Source organism: Ambystoma mexicanum, chromosome 1q (assembly GCF_040938575.1).
Source record: "Ambystoma mexicanum isolate Mex_15411 chromosome 1q, UKY_AmexF1_1, whole genome shotgun sequence".
Taxonomy (NCBI): Eukaryota; Metazoa; Chordata; class Amphibia; order Caudata; family Ambystomatidae; genus Ambystoma; species Ambystoma mexicanum.
This window is the reverse complement of record NC_090922.1, coordinates 1,257,793,193-1,257,818,862: the sequence shown is the minus strand read 5'-3', so window position 1 is coordinate 1,257,818,862 and position 25,670 is coordinate 1,257,793,193. Positions and strand designations below refer to the sequence as shown.

Genomic DNA, 25,670 nt, shown 5'->3' with positions numbered 1-25,670 from the left:
CCCTAGCCTAGTGTCTGTCCCGCCTCTCTCCAGCAGGTGTTCTTTGGGGGCTGCTTCCCGTTTTCCAAGGCTACAATGCTGGTCCCTTGTTATCCGCAATGCTCTGCTGATGGGCGAATGTCGCTCTTCTTAACGCACAGTGTCAAGAATGACACTTCCTAGTGTCATTCTTGCAAGATAGAAGGTGCCTCTTCGTTCACACTATTTGTTCTGCGCTTTGTGATGTCCAGTGTGTTCGGCACTGGGCAAACTAATGATGCTCAGTGTGCTCTCTCATGTCTATGAGACTGCCCATTCGTGTTTCTTTTGCTCTCTCGCTCGGAAACCTCCTGGGCTCATGGAGACTAGCAGTCATCTCCAATGCACCCTTTGATATTGTATCCGTGGGCCTTGCGTGCATGAGTCCCTTCACCTTATGTCATGGCACCAAATGGTGTGTGCGTGTCCCCTCGCTGCTTTCCACTGCCTCGTGTGCCTCGTCGGGCCGCCTTCCCTGCCAAGGCATACGCCAACTTCTGCAGTTCTTTTAATTTACTTAGTGTTGGCTGAGTAATCAGTCTTACTTCTTTTCATGCCTTGGCCTTTGTCTATTGTCTTTGAATGTTCACATGTGCGTTGCCATTTTCAATCTCTGCATGGACCCTGTTCCGGGGCCGTGTTTGCATGGATGTGTGATTGCACCACGTCCGGTGCCGTATGCACCACTGTAACTGTGCAGAGTGTGCACACTCTTTCGATGGCCCTCTGTGACTAGGGGTGGCTCCTGCTTCTACTCTCTCCCATGCATAGCCAGTATGGGTTCTGGCTTTGGGGGGAGGGGGACCGGGCACTTGCGGGTGCCTCCACACCTATTTATAAACTTGGTGTCTGCTCACCACCCGAACTTCATAAAGCTCCTTTTACTGTGTCCCAGGGCTGCTTGTGCTCGAGGGCCTTGTCTCCTCCCACCGGCTTGCTGTTGTAACTGCGGCACCTCCGGCAGCCCTCCGGTTGTCACAAGTGTGCCTGCTGCGCCACTCACCGCTTGTTGGGCTACTCCATGGTCGCATCAACGCATACAACGTCCAGCTTGCTTGTCTGCGGTGCTCCTACTGGTCGGTCCCGACCTGCTGTGGCCCTAGTGAGGAATCACACCAGGTCGCCGCAGTCTCTGGCTGCCAGGCTGTTTCTACCACCATACCACCATGTTCTCTGCTTACACAGGTCATCTCCACAAGGTTGCCTCTATTCCCCGGGTCGCAATCATCTACCGCCTCGTACTTCACGGTCCTCGCAGCCACCGCCTTCTGCTTGCTCACACCTACGCCTGCTTCCTTTATGCATCTGGTGATATATTTTCAGGCATCAATGCACCATACAACCTGTTATTTAGGCGCGGATCATGACGGATCAGCCAGAGCTTCAGAAACCTCGTCCTTACTTCATGGCTACTTATCCACGCCTCCCAAAGTAGCATCCTTGATCCCAGGTCAATAGTCTCCTCTTTATTCTTCACACAAAGCTGTTTTCCCAGCATCTCCTGACTCTGCTGCCCTGGTCTGTCTTCGAGGTAGGTTGATTGGTTTTAATACGAGTCCAGTCTCCATCTTTCCATCATGGCTGCTCTAGCCACGTTATGTTTTCCTCTGCAGCAAGCTTCTATGTCTCGTCTCCCTTGCATTTCTGCATATATACACACTTATTAGTCAGCAGGTTACTTTATCTTCTTTGCATATTTGATTTCTTCATATTTGATTACATGGTTCTCTTGTTACTTCAGTTACACCTTTATTCTTAAGTATTTGCATATCGTTTCAGTGCATCTTCGTGTCTTCCATCATGATGTCACTCTGCCTTGGTCAGATTTCACTTGAAGCTCTATGATGTCCGATGGTGTGAGCCGACATCCTTCAACCCTTTCATTGTGAGAGTACATTCAATGCTGTTGCCTGAGTGCATATCATTCCTCATACACTCAATGTGGTATTGGGATAATACCTGGTGTCCCACATAGGCCTCTTCTTCTGCTATTCCAGGATGACAGAGGTGAGGGTGTGGGAGCTAGGGATGCTGTACCTACCTGCTCCTCTACATTCCCCCCTCTGGTTGAGTCCTCGACCACCTTCTCCTCTTCAATCTTCTTCATCTTCTCTTCATAGTGTGTTTTTTTAGGAATCCATATCTTTATCACCCCTCTCAGGTGACCTGCATTCTTTATATGTTCATCCACACTCCAGGTCATATGGTAGCACTCCCCAAATGGTAGACAGAATATCCAACGTCCTACATATTTCTTTTGATCCTTAGGGCAGTGGAATTTAGTTCCTGGGGGTGCCAAATGGCAGTTCTTTATATTCTCATTGCTGCTGTTCTCATTTTACATGTGTTCACCAGCTTCAGCATCTGTATCAATCATTATCTTCATTCCCAATTGTTTTCTTGGCTGTCTTGTGGCATTGTCCCAAAATGTGCCTTATCACACAGAATCCTAGCAAAACCAACACTAGTATTGTTCCAAGTAGTTTGAAGGCATTTGCCAGCCAAGTTGGAATCCACGTCTCTCCTGTCTCATCAACTTCATCCTCCATCTTCGTATACAGGGTTGTCAGCATAGTTATTGCTTCTGTCGGGGTTCCATTTACTCCACCATGGGAAGGCATGAAGGTACAGTCTGAGTGCATATCATCTCTCATACACTCAATTTGATATTGGGATAATACCTGGTGTCCCACATGGGGTTCTTCTGCTGTTCCAGCATGACAGAGGTGAGGGGGCGGGAGCTAGGTATGCCATATCTACCTGCTCCGATACATTCCCCCTCTGGTGGAGTCTGCGACCACCTTCTCCTCTTCAGTCTTCTTCATCTTCTCTTCATACTTTGTTTTTATAGGTATCCATATCTTTGTCACCCCTTCAGGTGACCTGCATTCTTTATATGTTCAGCCACACTGTAGTTCATATGGCAGCTCTCCCCAGATGGTGGGGATGCTTCAGGTTGGAGAAAATAAAGGATGTGAGCAGGTGCTCAAAGTTCCAGGAATTAATGAAGGTGGGCCTGTGGATCCAAAGCTTACATGCAGGTGCCCAAAAATTGGGTAGGGATGTGCTCCATTGAGGTCATACATGTTCCTGCATTAGTGACCTCCATATTTGTGAATTTCCAAAAATGAATGTACACTAGAGGAAGCAGTCGCTTGACCTACGTATCTTCATATGGGAATGTTCTCATTCATCTCCATCGGAGGGTTGCCCATTTTCCTTTGAATAGTCCTCTGGTTGTGCACGCTGCTAGAAGACTAAGGCCCTTTGCATCATGTGCAGGCATTTCTTTTGCCATAAACGTTCTGGCTGCGTTCATGGCATAGGGGATGAGAGAACATACGTAGCAGCTTTCATCTGACGTTCTCTCTCTCGCACCTCATTCATTTGCTTGTACCATAGGTTATACTTTAAATTAGCCGAATTATCAAGATATGTATTTGTATCTTCAAGACCCTCCCCAGCATCTCTTTTAAGTGATTCAATTTGTTTAGTAAAAGCAGGATAGATGAGGCTCATGCTTTTTTTAGGGATCATAAAACAGGTTTCATTATCACCCACTATATCTGCATTTTTAATCATTATGTGTCTGAATGCCATCATAATAAGAAAGAACAGGTAAATCATAATACAAAATTACATCACAATTACTGTTCCAGAAAAGTGAATCGATTTTCTTGATGGCAATGCATTTCTTATATTCTGGATCCTTCTCACCTTGTTTTTAATTCAATATGTATTTTTGTTAATTTTTATCAATCACACTTTCATATCAAAAAGTGTAAACTAATTACCACTAGGATTCTGATAATAATATCATTTGTTTTTGGGAATGCCGAGAAATGTTACATTGTTCACGAGTCATCTTATCAGAGCTGGGTAAGACTGTAATATGTAAGTGAAAACAGCATACAAGAATGTGTGCAATTTTATTATGATGGGTAGCATAGGATATGCAGTGTGCTCCTTTTCTTTCGGCTTACATACTTCCAACACATGGTTCATTGTTCCTGTCTAAAAAAAGTTCTAGGATAGCTGCAAGTCAATTCATTCCTTATTAGATTTAAGAAATGTCGATCTTTAATTTAAAATGTGTTTAGTTATTCCATAAATTCTTTTTCTCTGCTCTTGGTTGCTGATCTTGTCTGCATGCGCCAAACTTCTTCTTTTGCGTCACTCTTGGTAGATGCAGGAGGGGTTGAAGCAGCCAGGCTCACCTTCCTTGTAGGTTAACAGCTGTGGGGGTAGCTTCTTCTACCTTGTAGGATCCCTTGAAATGGGTTTTATTCCATGTGTGGACACATTTACGCACCAGCACCTGGTCCTCTGGATAAAAGCTTGGTTGTTTTAAGAGGCTATCTGGATGAGTTAGCTGGATTTCTTCTTCAATCCTCTTTGACTCCTCCCTCCGGTTCTTGATCTACACTTTGTGTTTTCCAGGTGGGGCTAGTCTTGCCCATTTGGATACGTCCTGGTAGTGACGTTAATCTGCTTACATAAGGTAGAGATACATCCAATGCACTGCACAATCATGCTTGTGGTCGCTCAGTGTATGATGTCGGTTCTGGTGTTTTTTTCTTTAGGGTCCTCTAGGTCTGACCATTTTACTCCTCTTTCTACACTTGAACCTTTCAAAAAACCACCTGCTCCCTCTCTTTGGGCTTAATCTTTTTCTTTCCTTTTTCATCTGACATCATTATGCCCCAGCTTGTATGGATTTCGTCCCTTTCAACATCATCAAGATCTAGTCTACTTAAAGACAGTGTTCTGTGCTTGTCTGTTATGACGTCATATGTCCTACCTCCTGTTCCCCTCAATGAAGATCCTTCGGTATTCTCTTTGGTCTTACACCCATCTTTATCCCTCATTTGCCCATATAAATCCCCATCCTCTTCCTATTTCTTCTGCTTCATGCTCGTCATGCCCATGTTTGTATTCTCCGTTTCCCTTGCAGCTCCCTGCGGGGCTGTTGTGACCCTCTCTCTTCCTAACATCTTTCTCGTGCTTCGATCGGCACTATACTATTTATCTCATCATCCTTTAGTCCCCTACTTCTATTCTTCCCTTCGCCTCATCTCTCTCAACTCTTCTTCCTCTTGCCTTCTTTGCAACCCATGTACTTTCAATCTTTGTATTTCTATCTCCTCTCGTTTCTTCTCTTCTAGTGTCTCCTTCTTTTTCTTGCCTCATACCGTCTTCGTTCTTCTTTGTATGCTCTCACGAGTTCTCTTTCTTTCTTTATTTTCCAGCTAATCTCTTTCTTCTCTTTCTTGAACTCCTTCAATGCCCTTATCATCTAGCTTGAGTAATATCTGTCCTCCCATCCATTCCTTCTGTACTATCGTTACTCCCTTAGCCTTGTCTTTCACTTCCCTTTGTCTCCTTTTTTCTTACTCTATCTCCATCTGTCTGTCCCGTCTGTCCTTTTTCTCATCACACTGTTTACTTTCGTCGCGTGCCGATATATATTTGCGTGCTCTACGTTTGCTCTCTTCTGCTTTATCCTCACTGTTGTACGGAGCGGCTGATATGTTGGATTATCATACCGCGCCACTGCTCCTCAGTATCTGCGTTCTTGTTTTCAAAATAGGAAATAGGAGCTAAAGGCGTTATACCCTCCTCTTTATGCTGATTAAACATCCACTCCTTCTCAGGCGGATCTTCGTTCTCGTTCTGATACATCTTCCACAACTCTAAAACGGGCATCCTTTTCTGTAATTTCTTCCCCTTGGCAATACTGTTTTTGACAAACGAACCCTCTTGAGGGCACGGCATGAGTGTTTTATTAGTCATGCCTCTAACCCACTCTGCGTGATACTGCCTTATCTTGGATGTATATCTCGGCAGTGTCCTGCATAGGTGTAAAAGGGGAGTGTTCCCCATGATGACAATTCGATCTCGACTGTCAATACTTACCATATCTTTTATTCTTCTATTTATTTTATCAAGTATACTACACTGATTAAATTGAGCAGGCACTATCAATCGCTGTTCATTACCAAAAAACATTTTTTTAACCACTTTAAAACTGTATGAACTGATGTTCTTTTTGTTTCTTCGTTTACACTTTCTATTAATTTTAACCATTTTGTTGTTTTATTATTGATGTTTTACAAATGTCTTCTTTATTTATTTATTATTCTACTTTGATTTTTACCCTCCTGATTGACGTCAATCTCTTGATTAAAAAATCTGTTGATCACCTTCGTTTTTACTATCGTTTTATATCTTCTACTCTAGGCACATACAAGTTTTATACTGACATGTTTATAACCCCATACGCATGTGCACTTTAGAATTTTCCATGTACTCCTTCCTTTACTATCTAGTAAATGTATCTCATCTCACTTTTTACCCCATTTTACAGTTTGATACGCATTCTTCTTTTTGGCCTTGCCTTAGGAATTCTTAATACCCCCACTTGGAGTTTTGTAGTGCGTACTCTTCTGCCCCTCTTTGAACCAGGAAAACAAGGTATCTATTTCTCGTCTTTCTAATCCCCAAAAATCCTGTTACTTTCATACATATATTTACTATACAGTCCCTTCCCCTATTTTTGCCACCTTTTATGTTCTACTTACATCCGTGGCTCAGCTCGAGTCCCTCGGCATCGACTCTTACCCAATCAACCAGTTTGCCTTCAGTCTGTGGGGCACCTGCAGGGACCGGACAGGAATTTCATGAAAGGAGCACCTGCCAACCGATTCTTCTCACACATGTGTTTTTGTGGTCCGATCTCCACAGGAAGCTCCATGGTCTTCTGGCTAGTGGCGAAAGCAATCGAGCGTCTGAGAGTCTAGATCTGGGCCTAGGTTGATTAGATCAGAACCATCTGCTCTGCTACCAAAATTTGCTATAGCACCTTGAAGTGTCTCATGTGCTAGATGGAATTACCAATAACGATATTGGACCCAAATAACCGGACAGACTCAAAGAATATGGCAAAGTTCTACTTTATTATCAGCATAAAATGTGTACTACTGAGGTTTTTGCAGTCGAGGCAGGAGGTGCTTCCAGTCTTTACTCAGCTTCGTTCCAGTCTTTTTACAGTTTCTGCTGTTGGGAAGAAGAGGCGACTGCTTAAAAAGCAGCCTGCAACGCAGAGCCGTTTGCCTAGGGTTTTGCAGTCGAGGCTGGAGCTGCTGCCAGTGTTCACTCAGCTTGGTTGCAGTCTTTTTACAGTTTCTGCTGTTGGGAAGAGGAGGAGATTGCTTAAAAAACAGCCTACAACGCAGAGCTGTTAGCTGAGGTTTTTGCAGTCGAAGCAGTCTGGGCAGGAAGGCACGGAAGGCCTATCGTGTGGGAACTGATGTCCATGGAAGAGGAGAAGAGAGAGATGACTGCCACGCCTATTCCACCAGAAATGAAGACCCATGCGGCTGCTGAACTCGACGCAGGCACCGAAAGCACGTCTATGCTGGAAGACAGATTGACCCCGCCGGCAACGTCCACCCCAACACAAGTCGAGGTGAGCCAAAGGGGAGAGGCAACAGAAAGTCAGTATGTGTCCTCCTAGGGAGCCACTCACCCGTTTACAATCAAGGTGTTGATAGGCACGAGCACCGGGACATTCATTGACAACATGGATAATATCAGGGATGCAGACTCTAATATTGCACCAGCAGTTCGCACATGCCCACAGGATACTAACACAGCAACTTGTAATGATGCTGCCATATTAGGAACACCTAAAAATGGCGATCACAACATTTCGAACATTACAGTGAGTACAGATGGAAATTCGCCACTAGTTGGCCTTGATGTTTCACTTGGAATCGGGTCTGAGGAGCTCACGGTTACAGGAGCAAGTGCAGAGGCTTTAAAGGCTGGCGCCGTACAACTTGCTCCTCCAATTGTGAGAATTGTTTGGAAACCAGAGTGTTTTTTGTGTCAACACCGTTGGTACATCATCTATTGATGAACAGTGTGCAAAGAGAAGTGTGAAAACTGTTTTCAAGCGAACAGCTGTTCAAACAATTGCACAGAAGAAAGACTTACGCTGGGGATTATTTCCCAGCACTGTTAGTCGATGCCAGCAAGGTGCTGAAAGAAGGGGTTACCTCTACAAGAATGCTGGAGATGAAGGCCGACCCAATACTGACAGAGCACCGCTGCGGGTGAACAACTATACCTTTCAGCAATCAGAACGGAACATATTGGAACCCACTGGGTTAACTAACAAAGACAACCTTAATGGACAACGCTTTATTTACCGGGATCCATTATTGATATCTACACCAGCTAAGTCTGGTGAAAACAACGTGTTTTGCAAGATCCCGGACCAACTAGTATTGGAAAGCACTCTAGTAGTAGAAGTGGGTGGCTGCCCTACAAGAAATCATACTAGCGACTCTGCAAATTTAAATCCACAAATTATCAACTCAAAAGATAGAAACAACCAAAGGCAGCCTCTGAATCGTACAGTCCAACATGAGTTTGGGGGTCTGACAGTAACACAGAACAATCCTTTGGCGCTTATTAATTCTCCCCCCATAACCACAGGTCGAATTAACCAAAAAGAACCGTATAAAAGAGGGAGAATTGACTCATGGGAAGTTCCTGCTGAAGGCGGGGTGGAGAAAACAGAGTCAATTAGCATCCAAACTGAGAACAACGTCCAGATTTACAACCAAACAAAGTTGCAAGTGGAGCATAACATACATGGATTTACGGACAATTTCAACTTTAACATCAATAATGGACCCGTTCATGAAATTGTATGAGCAGATGGGCGACCAGCTCAAGGACCAAACTACAATGCTGGCAATGCTACATTCTAAGATGGTGTTTGTGGAGGGTTTCGTTACAGGACTTCAGAATAACTTAGAAAACAGTACAGCGAAAGTCACCAGTCTACTACATACCATATTTGACCCAATCATCAAGGAGAAACAAAATGGGTGAGCATCAAGAGCTTTTGACCAGACAGACCTGTGTTTTCCAGACACATTACCTCCAAACCCCGTTTTTTCTAGGATAACCCAGCTGGACATGGAGGTATTCTGTGAGGGTTCACTCAAAACCTCAGAAGAAAACCAGGAGAAGCAGAACTCCCCGCGATTAAATAGAGACAGAAACACAACTAGCTCTCAAATGGAAGCCCCATCACAACTCAGGGATGACACAGAAAGGAGGAGTAACATAACGAGACCAGAGGACCAGGGTTTAGCCAGCGAACTGGAGGTGGCTGTTCAAATTACTGACCAAGGGCCGGTTGCCCAGAGAAATGACAAAGAGCAACCAAACGCCTCTGAGATGGAGACTAACCCTTCACATAAGCTATGCTAAATTTTTGCGTAAACCAAACACAGATCAAAAAGAAAAAACAAATAAAGGAACTTGCATAAGGAAAAAACAACAGAACGAGAACGTAACTAAGAGAAGGTCCACCATGGATAAGAAAATCTGTCAACAAAAACTAAGAACTTGCCAGCGGCGTTAAAACTTAAATCGAATGGAAGACAGACCTTTATTAAAAATGTTACCTTACCAAAAATACATACACAACAAGGAACGTTGACAGTAATCCACTCCTTCTTGGAAAAAAGTAATGAGAAAAAACAAATTAATATACAAGTATTTAACGTAAAAAAGATTCAGTTGAGAATGATGAGGTGAACGATGAGAGTGACACAATAGACTTCTTGGACCTATCATCCTACTCTGTATCTTATCAAGCCTCCGATGATGAAAACGAACTCCAGGAGCCCAACCAACATGCTGATGAATTAGACTCACCAGATCATGACGCATCCCTGAAGCTGAATCAGAAACCAGATTGGGATAAAAGACCAGTAGGGCCAAAGCGATTAATAGCAACGGGACACCAAGGAGGACAACCTGGAGTTAGATTGCTAGAACGAGCAGCACAGCCAATAAATTCCTGTGTGAGTTGGCACGATGAGGAGGTGATATTTCCTGGGAAGGATAAAACTGATCATTCTCGGGTGACAAATCTTTCCCATACCCGAAACACAAATTACAATTTATCAGACTTGGAGACCAATTCACAAATGAGAAATGTTAAACGAGAGAATTGGACAGGAAGGGGACCTCAAACCTCTACGGCCAACGTCAACATCCCATTGTCTAACACTCTAAAATCAACAAAAGAAAGAGGAATAAGGTTGGAAGGGGAGTCGAGTAAAGCAAATAGGCTGACAAACAAAGAGGAACAAAATGATTACACTGCAACCTCCCATGAGATTGAGGAAAAACTTTACATTGAGCAAGATGTAGAATACATAACATCTCCTTTGAAACTACCGAAATTGAGAACAGGAACTAGTCATAGAGTGAATGCCAAGGAAAACCGTCATACGTAAAATCAACACGATAGAACTGATCAGGGTGAGATTTCAAGAAGACCTACCCGTAACCTCCAAGATGGTCTATTATTGGAAAGAATGTTACCCATAGATGACGGTTTGATATTGAACAGAGCTAACGTAATTAGACTACTGCACCACGTACCAAGCCTAAGACTCTTGGCATCAGATGACTTGGTCATAGTGGAGTTTCTTGAGGAAGAAAGAATGGATAGAGTGGTTCTCTATCCATCGATTCCCTTGATCAGGCAACTCATAAAAGACAAAGCACGGCGCTTCAGACCTTTGGACTTTGATCTTGATGAACCAAGACCTCAAAGAAGGGAATGCAAAACAACAGCGCCAAGACCAAGAGAAAATCCTCAACACCTCGGTCTTTGTAGGTATGAAAGGTCAGAGGCAAAAGAAAGAGGTGTAAATAGATACATATCTCCCGGACAGCATGTTCGGGGGTACAAAGAGGGACTGACCGATCAACTCAAATTCAAGAAACCAAAGGACAGCGAGGGAACTGACGAAATGGTTGGCGGGTCTATAGGCCGTTAAAATCAAGTCCACATAGTGCCACAGTTCTCCAGAGGATAAAACCCTGACACTGGCAAGCTGGAACACCAGGGGTTTTCCCACTTGTTGGACTCGAAAATTGGGGACCACGATATTATATGTCTCCAGGAGACATGGCTGCGAGAACCGCCAATCCTGGAAGGCTACATAGTCTAGCTAAATGCAGCCATGAAAGGCCCCAAAGGAACAACAATGTCGGGCCTTATGATAGCAATTAAGCATCAGCTTCAGTTTGCCCTTTTGAATGAATTATCACTGAATCCATTAATCGAACTACTGGTGGGCAGGGTAAGCAGAGGTACAGACAGAGTTGAGAAAACCTTAATTCTGATCAATTTATATTGGAATCTTGCCAATGTCGAGTGCTGCAACTTCACAAACCAGGTGGCAGACCTGATTGATAATCAAAGAGCCAAATGAAAAGACCTGTGGCTCATCTTGTGTGGTGACTTAAATTGTATTTGTCTTGATACCAACCGACTATTAATCGAGGTTGACTCCCTAGTAAGAACAACCATTGAAAGAAGGGGCTTGACTTGGATAAAAACCTTTGGGCCAAGAGAGATAGTTATCTTAAATAGAAATACCCAGGGGGATACGCCGGGTAAGATAACTAGAAAGGGGAAGCAAGGAGGTCACATCCTTGATTACATTTGTACATCACGAAACATGCTTAGGGCAGTACAAACTATGACAGTAATAACTATGCCCATAATGTATTAAGCCTGATTTGCGACTCTGTTAACCAGCTCAAGAGGGAAACATATTACCCCTGGCCGGAATAGATTGAGAATTGACACGTATAACATCGCAGGCTTAACTGAAAAATTAAAATTGATGATACTCCATCTAAAAACCGATGGGCCTGAGCAGAGATTAGAATATTCACGTCTATTCAATACCTTTGAAGTTAAGAAGGGGAGAGTGAACAGACCACAGATGTGTCATCGTCATGTTTATGACGCGACAGTAAGGGACAAAAACAAGAACCTGAACCACAAAATGTGTGGTTTAAAAAAAGATCACTCAACCAAGGCCCTGATGTCAATTCATAGACGAGGACAACATCGAAATTGGCTGAAATCCTACAAGAAAACCTTTTTACAAAAAGATGCTGAAGAAATGCTCCTAAAGAATAGAACTTGCAACACGGCTGAAATTTGGGCAACTATCAATCGGCTAGAACCTCAGCGGGAAGCCCATCTCAGCGATGACATGGACGGAGCATTTCGCTAAGTTTTATGACCCAGACCAACAGGACCCAGCATTGATTCTAGCAAGAAGCAAAGAGTGGAAGTATCTAAATATAGATTTTCAGATACATATGAGATCATCAAAAAAATCCAGCAACTCACGAGCCCCTGGACCCAACGGGATGACCAATGTGATGTTAAAACAAGACATAGATCAATGGTCCAGTTTTTTGCTCATTTTATTTGAGCATATTGTCAAATCGCAAAGGATTCCCACATCTTGGAAGTCATAGTTGATTATTCCTATTTATAAGAAACGAGAAAGGTCGGATCCAAGTAATTAGCAGCCAATTGTGCTGCTGGACGTTGCCGGAAAGATATTTGTATCGTTGATTTTGAAGCTCTTGGTGAAGTGGGCTGTTACATCTGGCCACATGGACGAATGGCAAGCTGAATTTGTATCGGAACACCCCTTAACATTTTTATCATAAATATCCTGAAGGCCCAAGTAGAGAGGAAGAAAGAGAAGAAAATCTTTATCATGTTTATAGACCTAACGCAGTCCTTCGACACGGTTTCACACTCGAAGCTATGGAATAAGCTTGAACAGTGGGGTCAAAGATCTTTATTCAGAGACCACCGTTAAAGTAAGGATGAATGGCTCAGGTCTGGTAAAAAGGGAAATTGCAACGAACATAGGGCTAAAGCAAGGTTGCCCGCTGGCACCTGAGTTGTTCAACTTGTTCATATCTGACATAAACCACACGTTTGAAGATATTTAATGTTTCACACCGAACATCGCTAACACGGGGGCAGGACGACTATTATATGCCGACGATGTCGTCCTGGTGGATCAAACTCCAGTTGGCCTCTAAAGGCAATTAGACGCCTAACAAACTTATGTAAAGTCAAATGGACTCTTAATAAATCCCAAAAAATGTAGGATAATGTTTTTCGGTGTTGCTTTGGGACATGGACGGAAAAAACCCAAGGCATGGCACCTGCTGGGAGAGAAAATCCCAGTAGTGAAGTCATTTACCTACCTTGGAGTTTGCTTAAACACAAGCAAAAGCGACTCTCCAAGATTCAAATCCCTGAGAAGGAAAGCAAAGAGCTTAGCGAGACAAGGTAGAATCCTGCTTCCAAGATTCTGTGGCTTCTCGATGATTCCCTTGATTTCTTTTTATAGGATGAAGGTGACAACCATCCTAACATGGAGCAGAAACTTTTTTCACTTTCGGGGCCGAGAATCGGCCAAAGATTGAAGGCATCTTTGGAAAAAAGTACTTCACCTTCCAAAAAGTACTCGAATTCAGGCAATTTGCATGGAACTGGGTCTAACATCACTACCTACCATAGTAACTTGGAAATCTCTCTCACTCTTTAGGAAGTGTATTGAAGAACGGCCAAATGGAGGTTTTGTGGCATTAAAAAAGGCACTAGACGGTAACTACCTTCTTAGAATGGAAAATTATCTGCCAAACTATAATATCTGACTTGGGCGAATCTGAACAAACATTGCTACACAATCCCGACAAGGTTAAAAGAAACTGTACACGCGAGATTGGATTCTCACGCAGAATGAAAGACAACAATATAACCTATATGGGAGAGCCCTGCAAGAATCGAGATGCTTAAATTCCTTACCAAAATACCTTCAATTTTTCCCGAACTGGTATTTTAGATAACAGCTCATGAGATTTCACTAGAGAAATATTGATGCCTAGAGAAACCCTCTCAAGATCTTCAACATGTAGATTATGTCAACTAGAACCTATGACGGAGTGACTAAAGCATCTTGTAATGAACTGCCTTGCCACACAGGATTTGAGAGTGAAACGCATAAAAGAAATGATAATCAAGTACGGCCCTAGATCTGTGGATGATTGGTGGCAAATACTTGTGCAGGGAGATAGAGTTTCAATAACCTTGGCACTTACTAAGCTGCTTATTTTAATGTTCAAGAGGATTGATGCAATAAACATATGAGCAGCTTTCAAAGTCTTGTAGACGGACATTTCAACTATATGTTATTGAATGTACTTAATCTACCCAGATTTTAGATGTAAATGTTCAAAATGGCAAAAGGTTTTTCTGTAATGTATAACCATATAAATCCAAATTAAAAAAAAAAAGTACTCTTCCTTCAAAATTGAAGGCATCCAGCTCTCGGTCTCCCCCTCAGTGAAGACAATGGGAGTTTACCTGGATTCTACCCTCTTGCTTAACCGGCAAGTGAATGCTATCTCCTCTTCGGCTGCCTACACTACTTTCCACCTGACAATCGCCCGAGCCATAATTGGTTCCAGGTTTGACTACTGTAATGCACTTTTTTCGCTGGTACTTTGGAGCCCAACATACAGAGGATGCAGGTGATCCAAAACAATGCACTTAGATCTGCCCTCAGCATTCCAAAACTTGAACATATCACTTGAGCTAGAAGGGAGGCCCATTGGATCCCTATTTGTGAACTGATTCTTTTTAAAAGTCTGTCAATCAAATGTCGCTCCAAGGTGGCTCCCCCTACCTCTCTCAGAAAAACACGAAAGCAAAATCATCCAGACCTACTAGAGCTGCTTTTACTCAGCACCTCATCCAATCCAAATTCAAACGGGCTAGGGCGGGCGGCTCGAGCTTTCCGACAATTTTTGGCAAATCACTAAAAACGTAGCTGTTTGCATAAACGCACTGACCTAACCTATTCAATTGTTCTCTCTGTAACTTGTATGTGAGTGAGTAACTGGTCATGTAACAACACCTTGATGCCTGCGGGTTTAGTGCGCTTTATAAAAGGAAAAATAAATAAATAAATTCATTGAGTATGGAATCGGCCTTCTTGTTGTAAAAAGTAGGCAGATTTCACAGCTTTTACGCAGGTATGGGAATGTCATGCTGTCATAAATACTGGAGTATATGTGTGGTGGGGAGGAAGGGGGAGGCAGAATCATAAATTCTGATCCGTTTCCCCTCTACGCCCTACAAATGCATGAAAATGGGGATTAATAAAAAGAATTCGTAAACGTTTTACACATTTATTTTATGTTGTTCCTCTATAAACATAACTCCAATGTCGTTACTTACTACATCATTGCAGTTTAACTTTGCTTCTCTGACATCATGATAAGCTGTGTGAAATGTAACACCGATTTATACAGTCACTTTAAAATGTAAATTGGATGTTTTCATGCCTTACTTGGCACTTTCTTTCACTACTTATGATTTCATATAGTCCAACAATCTGTCATATAAGCAAACTGTTAGACAATATTAGTTGGAGACCTAACAATACTTTTTAGGAACATTGAGGTGAAGTCTAGCTAATCTTTACCCAAGCATCTACAAGTGGTAGACCTCTGTAATGTCGGAGGTTGGTGGTTGGGGGCATGTAGCCCAGTTCCATTGTATACACAGGTACTTCCCACCTTTCAGGGCATGCTTGTAAAGAGTAATTACACCCTGTGATACAATGTATTGCAGTAGACACAAAAAAGCTGTAATACTCAGTTAATAGAAGGCTGACATATTTATCTTAGTCTCATGATTATCTGGCTGTGAGGTATTTTACGTATCTCAAATACATTATGTAAAATGGTATGACATACACACCACTCTGTTATGAATAACCTAATGGCAAGTTGTTTTTCACCTATCAATAACCAGTGATCTATGGGATCTTTGCCAGTTCTATGACTTTAAAATTCAGCTGCCATTTGCAATATATTACATGCTAATTGTGCAACTAAGTGCCACACATTGTATAGTAAGTACTCATTGTTATACGGTTGCATGTTTCAGCTTAACGTGCATTATGTGATTGACTTGACTATGTTGTCTTCTGAAGAGTTTGACATAAGAAATCTTGCATGACTGTACAAATGACTGCATATCCATGAGGGTCCCCGATTCTGAATCATGCCTTTGGTTTGCTACTCTGTTTTATTTCAATATGTTTCCCTTTCCTTTCTAGTTACAAACATTTAACATCGCTGCACCATGTAAAACAATCCACGACCTTACAAGTGGCGTTGCCATGGCACAAGTTCTCAACAAAATGTAAGTTAATGCATTTGTTAATATTTCACTTACATTTACATTTTATGATGCTCTTGAGCCAAATATGGGTTCCTTAGATTTTGTATCAAATGTTTTTAAATAATAACTTCATATAAATAAAAAAAAGTTGTTCCAGGAAGTATAATTTTGTGGAGTGATACATGCAAATGTTCACCAGGGTTTTTGCTGAAGGTGTGCCTCTATTACAAATGGTCGCTGTCTGGTGTGTGGAAATGGGGACACTTCAGAGATTCTCTTCCTTTTGAGACTTTACTTAAAGGTACTGGTCCTTGATAATGTTCAGGGAGCACTAAAGATATTGTTTTCACTAGTACTTACTGTGCCCAGCATATCCGTAATAGCTAGGTTTCTTCAGGTGCTTGTTTCCATTAAAAACTATCAATGTTCACCCCTTTCTTTCATTCACCTACATAGTTGGGCGATGGCATGTTTCATAGTTGGAGGCGTTTGTTTTCCCGTATCATTTCCTATGAGAAGATCACATCATGCAAGTCATGTGGTAGCACCGTCTGCTTTTCTATATCAGCCCATTCCATCCTGTAGGCCACGTTGTCACCCAATAGGAAGTGTGTGAATTTCACAGTGAATGCCTTGTGCTATTTTTGGAAGTTTGCAAATCCTATAAATTCCTATCCAAGGCTCCTCTTATCAGTGCATCCTCTTTGGAATTCTTGGCCTTTTGCTTTCACCCCACAGAAAACCACCTATCGAAGATTCCAAGATAGCCACCGTAGAGTGTGGTCACACTCTCATGAGCTCCTGGCTGGGCCTAAGAAAGGTGAACAACATAGGGCAAGGACAGTAGCATAACGGGGATATTGTGCCTGTATCCTGGGGAGAATAAGATTTTCGATTGCACAACTGACGACGGGTTAAAGAAGTATGTGATGTTTTCCAACTCCTCTAACAGCAGTGATGCAGAGTCTATTACTGGCCCCCAGAACAACCAAAGTGATAATCCACAAAGGGGACCTCCTTTTCAGACCGGAGGCAGACAGGGACGAACCAGACAACCAGGGGGCCATGGGATGCGAACTCGCCAGTGGCAGCCACCACCACAGACATGGTAATGCCGATCTTTAACTTGAGTACCCATACACTTACCACATCTGAAATCAGAGTTTTAAGTAAAGGCCTGACGTTTGTGCCAGCAAGGAAAGCTGACCTCTTTAAAACAGAAATCGAGATGCAAATTATTTTTCGCTTAATTAGATTGAAGTATTTTTTCCAGTACTCAAAGGAAAAAAGCCCAAAAAAACAAAGCACATCTGGCCTGAAACCGCCATCCTCTTTGACCCCGTTATCATCAATGGTCTCGGCGGAGATCATAGGCTCTGAGAAAAAAATCCTCTGTGAGATGAGGACATTAGTCAACACCAAAAATGTATATCGGGATAATTTAACACAAGAGGAAAGAAAGGCTATTAAGAATCTAGCGGAGAATAACCTTTTTGTTATCAAACCAGCTGACAAAGGGGGTGGGGTGGTGCTATGGGGCATTGAACATTACCAGACAGAAATCAAAAGACAACTGAGTAACCTTACATTTTACAAACCATTACCTGGTGATCCAACAGCGAGGATTTACGATGAGATCAGTAGCCTGATGACACATGCAGAGATGGAAGGGTGGATTGACACTGATGAGAAAATCTTCCTGACATTACAGAAATCAATAATTCCGGCTTTTTACTGCTTGCCCAAGATGCATAAATACCCAGTTCCCCCACCCGGACGACCAATCGTGGCACCGATTGGCTCTATCCTTTGGCCTTTGTCAATATACACTAATTTTTTTCTGAGACCGTTTGTCCAACCGATGTGGTCATATATTCAAGACACTACATATATGATCCGCATTCTTTCAAATGCAGTAGCCACAGTGGACGATTTACTAGTAACACTCGATGTGGAGGCATTGTACACGAGCATCCCCCAGATGAAGTACATTAACATCATGCACATGTACCTAGAAACAAGAGAGAACAAGAAGGTACCCTCAGCTTTCATCACAGAGTGTATCAAATTGGCCCTAGTCAACAACATTTTAATTGAGAATGGCATCTTCTACCTACAACAAAATGGGACCAGCATGGGCTCTACTTTTGCACCGGATTTGGCTAACCTTTTTATGGACAAACTCGAAAATTGCTCAGTATATGCAGAAAATAATCCATACAAACGACAAATAAAAACATGGCATAGATATATAGATGATATTTTTATGCTATGGGCAGGAAATCAACAGGACCTGGATACATTTTTGGTATGGTTGAACCAACAAGAGACATGCATAAACTTCACGATGACTTTGAAAAGATTGCCTTCTTAGATCTAGAGATCTACAAGAGCTAAAATGACACTCTGGGTACCACGCTTTTCAGAAAACCCACGGACAAGAACTCACTTTTGTTGTTCAACAGTTATCATCCAGAAAGTTTGTGTGAAAATGTGCTGTTTGACCAATTTTTGCGGATCGGGAGAAACTGCAGCCTGCAAGAGAACTTTGATAAAAACAGCAAAGACGTGTCCGCAAGACTCAAGGAATGAGGATACCCTCCTCAAGTGGTAGAAAGGTCGCTAAAACGAGCCAGGAATACTAACAGACAGGATTGCCTAATGAAACAGGGTAAAGGAAGAGAAGATAACTTGTGTATCAACATTCTGACCCATGAGTAAAAATCTACGAAGGAGCATCCTCAGGAACTGGGGTATGATCAATACAGAAGACCTTTGATCAAGAAATCACGCTTTGCTTTCAAAAGGATGCCCAACCTACGGGACCAATTGGTCCACACTTACAATGTAGCAGACCCAAAGACACGTCTTACCCAGCCCACTCTTGGGAATCTGCCGCCAGTGGTTGGCCACTTTAAATGTGGCCAGTGCTCGGTATGCAATCTCACATCCAACTTGAAAGAAGTAAACCTTAAAGGTCGAAAATGGACATTGAAGAGTTTTACTAATTGCAATACCAAATGGGCTATTTATGCCATCAGGTGCCCATGCGGACTGTTGCATATTGGCAAAACAAAGAGAGCAATACGACAACGGATCTGCGAGCACAGGTCGTATGTAAAAAATACCATACCAGACAAACCATTAGTGATCCATGTCCAATTGGCTAAACACAGACATGAGGACATGGAGTGGTTTATCATCCAAACCATTGGCCCTCACCCTAGAGGGGGCGACAGAGATCTTAAATTGAGAAAAATGGAACAGAAATGGATCTAGAATCTCAATACAGTAAAATATGGCCTCAATATTGCCATAGAGTGGGGTTTGTTTATTCATTAAGGAAGTGTTATGACATTATCAAGACCGCGCATTTTGGCAATTCACACATAAGACAGTAGCGCCCATGTTGGTCAGGAAGTATACACCTATCCGACACATTGGGCTTTTGTGTAAATTCTACGGAGTTGTTAAGAATCTCAATATTCCACCACTGAGAAACGTAATGTGGTGATTTGGTGTGGAGATGTTAGAAGTCTACCCCATGTGGACATTAGCTTTGTTGCCACATATCTGAGGCGCGCACACTTAGGTTTTTTTCATGTATATTTACATCTAATAAACACGTCTGGTTCCAAATGTCACGTGCTGATCAGTTTGGAAAAATGATTAGGATGGCGCCAACACACCCGGGTGACCTGACTGTGCTACAGGTGTTAACACTTGTGTGTTCATCTGCGAGCCACGGTAGGAGTTTTGCATTCTCCATCCGGGTTCCGACGTTTGCCAATAGGAAAACAGAGATCATGGCACGTCATCACGTATTTAAGTCATTAGTCAGACAGGTGACAAGTATTGACCCGACAGTTTGGCGAGCCGCTTTCCACCCGTTGATGCAGAGAAGGAACTGACGTGCATGAAACAGAGCAGTTTCAGGTATTTCATTAACCTTAGATGAGGATTGGGGATGCACTGACTTTAGGGAGTAGTAACCCCCGTGTATTTGTCTTGGTAGGTTTCGGGGCCAAGTCACTATCATTCAAGGCCGTACTGCCCATGCGGACAAGAAATAATTGCAAACTCTTTGGCCGAGTACGCGCAATCAGTTACAACGTGCTACGACCGGTAAGCCTCCTTCCCTTCACTTGAGAAAGTGCCGTGTTTTCCATCTCCATTGTAGCATTCGTGGAGATTGACCATACACGGCACCAGTGATACCTGTTACCCACGGAACATCGTGTAGCACACTGAGCTCATGAAATTGAAGACCTAAAGTCTCTGCCATACAGGTTTTTACCAGGTGGATAAAAACTAAAAAATGGAGAAATAAAAAATGTGAACACAGTGCGTTCTAATTGATTTAGAGGTTTTTGGCGAAAGTGTTTTTTAATAATTGTTGAGCACAAAAAACAAGGTAAAGAATATATTTTTGGCTTAATTAATAGAAGACGGTTAGGTAGCAGTGGGCTATTTGCCACGCTCTTATGTTGTAGACCAGTACTAAGGGCCGCCCTCATGCTAGCAAGTTACATTAGGTTTGTTTAATTGTTGTCCCATATTCTGACACACTTCGAAAGAGTATTGCATGGTTACAATAAGGTTTTATATATGTTTTAATTTTAGATTGAGTGGAACACAAATGTGCACGCATTGTGCAACACGTTGAACATCATCACGTACCAAAAACAACCAGAGTACCCTGAGGACAGCACCAATGGGAGATGCTTATTGTATTTGTTTGATGGCATCTTAACCACTATATTTTGGTTCTAGAGACACACACAGAGTGTTGGCACACTGTTTCTCCTTAGAAAGAGATAGCCATAAAGGCACATGATTGACCAATTGTTTTCTAATTTTGACAAATAATGAATTGGGTTGTTGTCATGTACAGATAATAGAATTAAATGATGTGTTTAGTTATTAGACACTCCATTCAGATGAATGAATCAAGTTTAATTTTTAAGCAGTTATTGTATGTTGGTGTTTTATGAATATTAAAATATGTATTTTATTTTCAAAATCCATGCATCCGCACCTATATCTATGTTGAATAAGTGTGTGTAAAAGTCTCAGGGAGAGACTAGTAACTACCTTCTTGCTGAAAGGGAGGAAGTTGTTTTCTGGGATATTGCATATATTATATAACAACTGACGACAGGCAAGCAGGAGAAGCAAAACCCGGCTTCCCAGTGAGTGGAGATCCCTCGTCCGGGACAGCAGTTTCAGGAAGCCGCATCGAGAAGCCGTGTGAGGAGGGCGAAGCTTGAAGGTGGAGAAGATGTGGAGATTGATATCGATATTTTATTTGTATCGCGCTCGTACACAAGGGTTTCAGACCGCGACAAGGCAAGGGAGGGGAACAAGGAAGAACAAAAACAATGATCTTACTAGGACCAGTGACACAGGAAAGGGGAAAGTACAAGAGAGGGGGGAGAAGTGGTTAGTGCTGAGCAAATGAATACAAATAAATAAATAAAAATTAAATAATAAAAATAAAGAAACAGTGGTAGTGCAGTCAGCAAGTGCTAGGTTTAAGGCAACAGACGGTGTGTCTGATAAGTGCAGAAAAAGGGGGGGGAACTGTAGGGTTACAGATCCAGACCCCAGTGCAAGGGATTGCCACAAGGTAGTGTGGGTGGGTGGCAGGGAGAGCAGATACCTGGACCCAAAAGTCAGAGGGTAACCAGGTGCACAATGCTGAGACAGAACAGATCAGCCGGGGGGAGGAGGAGCGAAGACAGAAGCAAAGAGGATGGTCTTGAGGTGCTTCCGGAACCGGAGATGATTCTCCTCAAGTTTCAGAGTGGTAGGGAGGCTGTTCCCGAGGGAGGCCCCAGCCAAAGACAGAGACCTACCCCCAGCTCGTTTCTTTGAAAAACAACTGACCCAGAGGCAGTTAGAGGTGGAGGACCAAAGAGCTCAGGAGGGAAGGTATTTACGGAGGGACAGCTGAAGGTATTTTGGACCCAGGTCCCAGAAAGCCTTGTGGACAATGCAAATGGTCTTGAATTGAATCCTTGCAGCCACTTGGAGCCAGTGGTGAGATTTCAGGGCTGGAGAGATACACTCCCAGGGATTGAGACCAAGGACAAGTTTTGTGGTCCTGTTCTGGAAAAGCTGCAAAGGGCGGAGAGTAGAGGCAGGTAGATTTAGAAAGAGGCTGTTGCACTAATCCAACCTAGAGAGAACGAGGGCTCGAGAGACAGTGAGCTTCTGGGGGAAGGAGAGGAAAGGCAGAATACCTCTGAGGAGGTGCAGTAGGAAATTTGAGACATCAGAGATGTGGGCAGAGAAGTAAAGCGTGGAATGAAAGATGACCCAGAGGCTTGTAGCCTCGCAGGTGGTGGTAGGGGGAGGGCCAAGGGAGGCCGGCCAGAGATTGACAGGAAAGGAAGGTGAAGGTGTGCCGATGAGATGTATCTCCGTCTTGCTGGCATTCAGGCAGAGATCGATGGCGGCACACCAATCCTGAATAGCAGATAGGCAATCAGAGATAAGGATAGGAGGTGGCAGAGGGAAGCCTGAAAATGAGTTGAGTGTCATCAGCATAGCACTGAAAATTGGAGCAGAAAAGGGCAATGCAGTGGGCGAGAGTTGCCAGGTATTGGTTGAAAAGCCACGGTGAGAGGTTAGACCCCTGGGCAACACCACTGGTAGAAAGGGAGATAGATAAAAGGAAGGACCCAAGTTGGACCTGGGAGGGGCGATCAGAGAGGAAAGAAGTCAGCCAGGGCAGAGCCTAATTGGTGATAACCAGGTTGGCACAGAGACAGTTGAGCAGGATGGTATGGTTGACCGTGTCGAAGGCAGAAGAGAGATTGAGTAGGACGAGGACGCAGGGGATGTTAGAGTCAAGGTTGGAGAGCAGAGCTTCAGGAGAGGAGTTTCTGTGCTTCTGGCAGCTCTAAAGCCAGACTGATGGTCGTGGAGACATCCAAAAGAATCAGAGTGAAGGTTAAGCTGCGAGATGGCCAGCTTTTTCAGGAGTTTGCCCAGAAAAGGAGTGATGGTGATTGGGCGATAGTTAGCCGGGCCAGAAGGGTCAGGTGTAGGTTTCTTGATAAGGCGGTGCACAGGGGAGGGGAAAGCTCCTGAGCTGAAGGAGAGGTTGCAGAAATCAGTCAAGGCAGGAGCAAGGGTGTCAATGTGGTCCTTGATGGTTTTGGAAGAACAGGCAGGAACCTGTTTTGAAGAGACTTTCATAGATCGGACTTGTCTAGCGACCTTGTCAGGGGAGAAAAGAAGAAAGGACGAGAAAGAGGGGGTGGGGTGGCTGTAGGAGCGGCCAGAGTTCACAGAAGGAGAGAGGACAAGAGGGGGAGGGGACAAATGGGGGGGGGGGCGGGACTGTAGACTGGCTATCCTGGGTTTTTGAGATGAAGCGAGAGGCAAGGGCCGTGTAAAGACACAGGCTTGGATGTGAGCTCTCTACTTAGTGTGGACAGAGAGTTTGTATTGCCTTTGGAGCAGGCAACAGGCTAGTTCGTCAGAGGATGAACAAGAAGCCCTCCATTTCCTCTCAGCCTCCCTACACTTAAGTTTAAGTTTAGCTAGGTCAGAGTCATACCAAGAATTGCACTTGGCTTTGGGCTACAAATGGATTCTCATGACAGGGGCCAGAGTATCAAGAGTATCTGAAATAGAGGAGTAGAGCATAGACAGGGCTGTGTCAGGATGTGAGTCACAAACTGGGTGAAGGTAGAGATGCACTCAGAGCTTCCAATGATTCAATGATATGCACTAAGTCGTCAAGGTTTTTTTTTAGATGATTTAGGTGCTCGCGGTCAGATCTTAGCTACAGGATCACAAAACAGTTTAGAGAAAAAGGTCCTCCATTGTACGTCGAAGGGCACACTTTAGACAATGTAATTGGTAAACAGTTTTTTATAAAGAAAGTATTATGAATGATTCAACATTCCAAAATTAAAAGGATTTTTACCGGTAAGTACAAAAAAGAAGAAATTCAATTCATACTGGTTAATACAAACAAGTGTTTTAAACCTCACAAAATGTAAGGTAATTAACAGATGTTACGTATGATACTTGTAGTTTTTCCTTAACAGACATTAAATCAAAGTAAAGAGTTTGATATACAATAAGTAAAATTCACACAAAATATGTGTGCAGCATTTCACAGTGTAAAATACAATTTGATACTTGTAAACATCAGATATCACAATAGGGACAAACTTCACAGTTCTTAGCGAGAGCGGGTCTCTCTCGTGATCGTCTCCTATGAGTTTACTACGCGTTTCTGGCTGCTATGCCCTTCTTCAGGTAAAGATATCTGTGTAGGTAGTTCAATCCTGAAAATAAGGATAAGGATGTATCAGTGTCCATTGGACTACTTCATTGTCGCAGAAGATGAAGAATATGCTACCAATGCAGCTGAACTGAGTAAAGAATTACTGGAACGTGGGTATAATAAACAGACCGTACAAGGACAAGCAACAAAAGTAATGAACATATCCAGACCAGATGCACTGAAACCAAGAGTTAAAACTGCCAAGAATGACCTGGTGTATGTCAACACTCATTCGCAACAGAGCAAGCAGATTAAAAAAATAATTAATAGGAACTGGAATCTGATATATTTGGACCCCACATGAACTAAATTATTCCCAAAGAGCAATGACAAGACCGCTACAAATCCTTTCACATAACGTACAGGGCATAAATACCCAGATAAAAAGGAAGAAAGTAGCTACAAAGATAAAAAGGAGTAACGCAGATATAATTCTTCTGACAGGAGACACACATCAGAAAAGGGGATGTTCATAAAACTCAAATACAGCAGTTTATAGAATTGTACCAGGCAAACGACCGTAATAGAACAGAGGGTGTCATGGTGGGCATAAGAAATAAAATAGGGGCAAAAATACTGAAAACTTTAGCAGGCCTGAATGAGAGGTATATATTTTTACATGTATTGTTGGAACACTATATGCCCCCAACATAGGACATGATGCCTTCTTATATCAGACGCTGGGGAAGTTGGAAAAGCTTGCGGAAGGGGAGATCATCCTTACATGAGAATTTAACATAGTCTGGGAACCGAAGAAAGACAGGAGTGGCCAGGTTATTAATAAGGGGCCTCATCCCTCAGTGGCAGTATGGGAGTGTTTGGCCGGATTGGCGATGAGGGACCTTTGGAGGGCTAAAAAGGGTCAGGATCCGGGGTACACATTTTTCTCCCATGTCCATCAAACTTATTCGAGAATAGGCTATGCATGAAGTACCCCCGAAATATTAGGTACATTAATAGATATAGAGGTACACCTGATCTCGCACCGATTACGACTTATCTTAGGGGGCTGAAGCCAAGTAATCCTCTGTGGACATGAAGATTGCCTGGAGAACTCATTAGGGATGAAATCCTACGGGAAACGGTAAGGGGCAAAATAGTAGAGTACTTCGCACTGAATGACATGCATGGGGTCCCTCCGAGTACAGTATGGGATGCCTACAAGGCAGTTTTGAGGAGGCGAACTGATTTCCTTAAAAGCCCAAATACGTAAAGAGGAGGATAAAT

At 43.0% G+C, this 25,670-nt stretch overlaps 1 protein-coding gene across 1 annotated transcript in view; it reads left to right on the top strand.

The window, feature by feature from the left end:
• Positions 1 to 25,670, top strand: part of HOOK1 (hook microtubule tethering protein 1) — a 1,744,708-nt gene that overhangs the window by 193,702 nt on the left and 1,525,336 nt on the right. Inside the window, exon 2 of the mRNA XM_069642072.1 lies at positions 16,071 to 16,156. Coding sequence (XP_069498173.1) covers positions 16,071 to 16,156 — 86 coding nt within the window. The remainder of the gene's footprint in view (positions 1 to 16,070; positions 16,157 to 25,670) is intronic.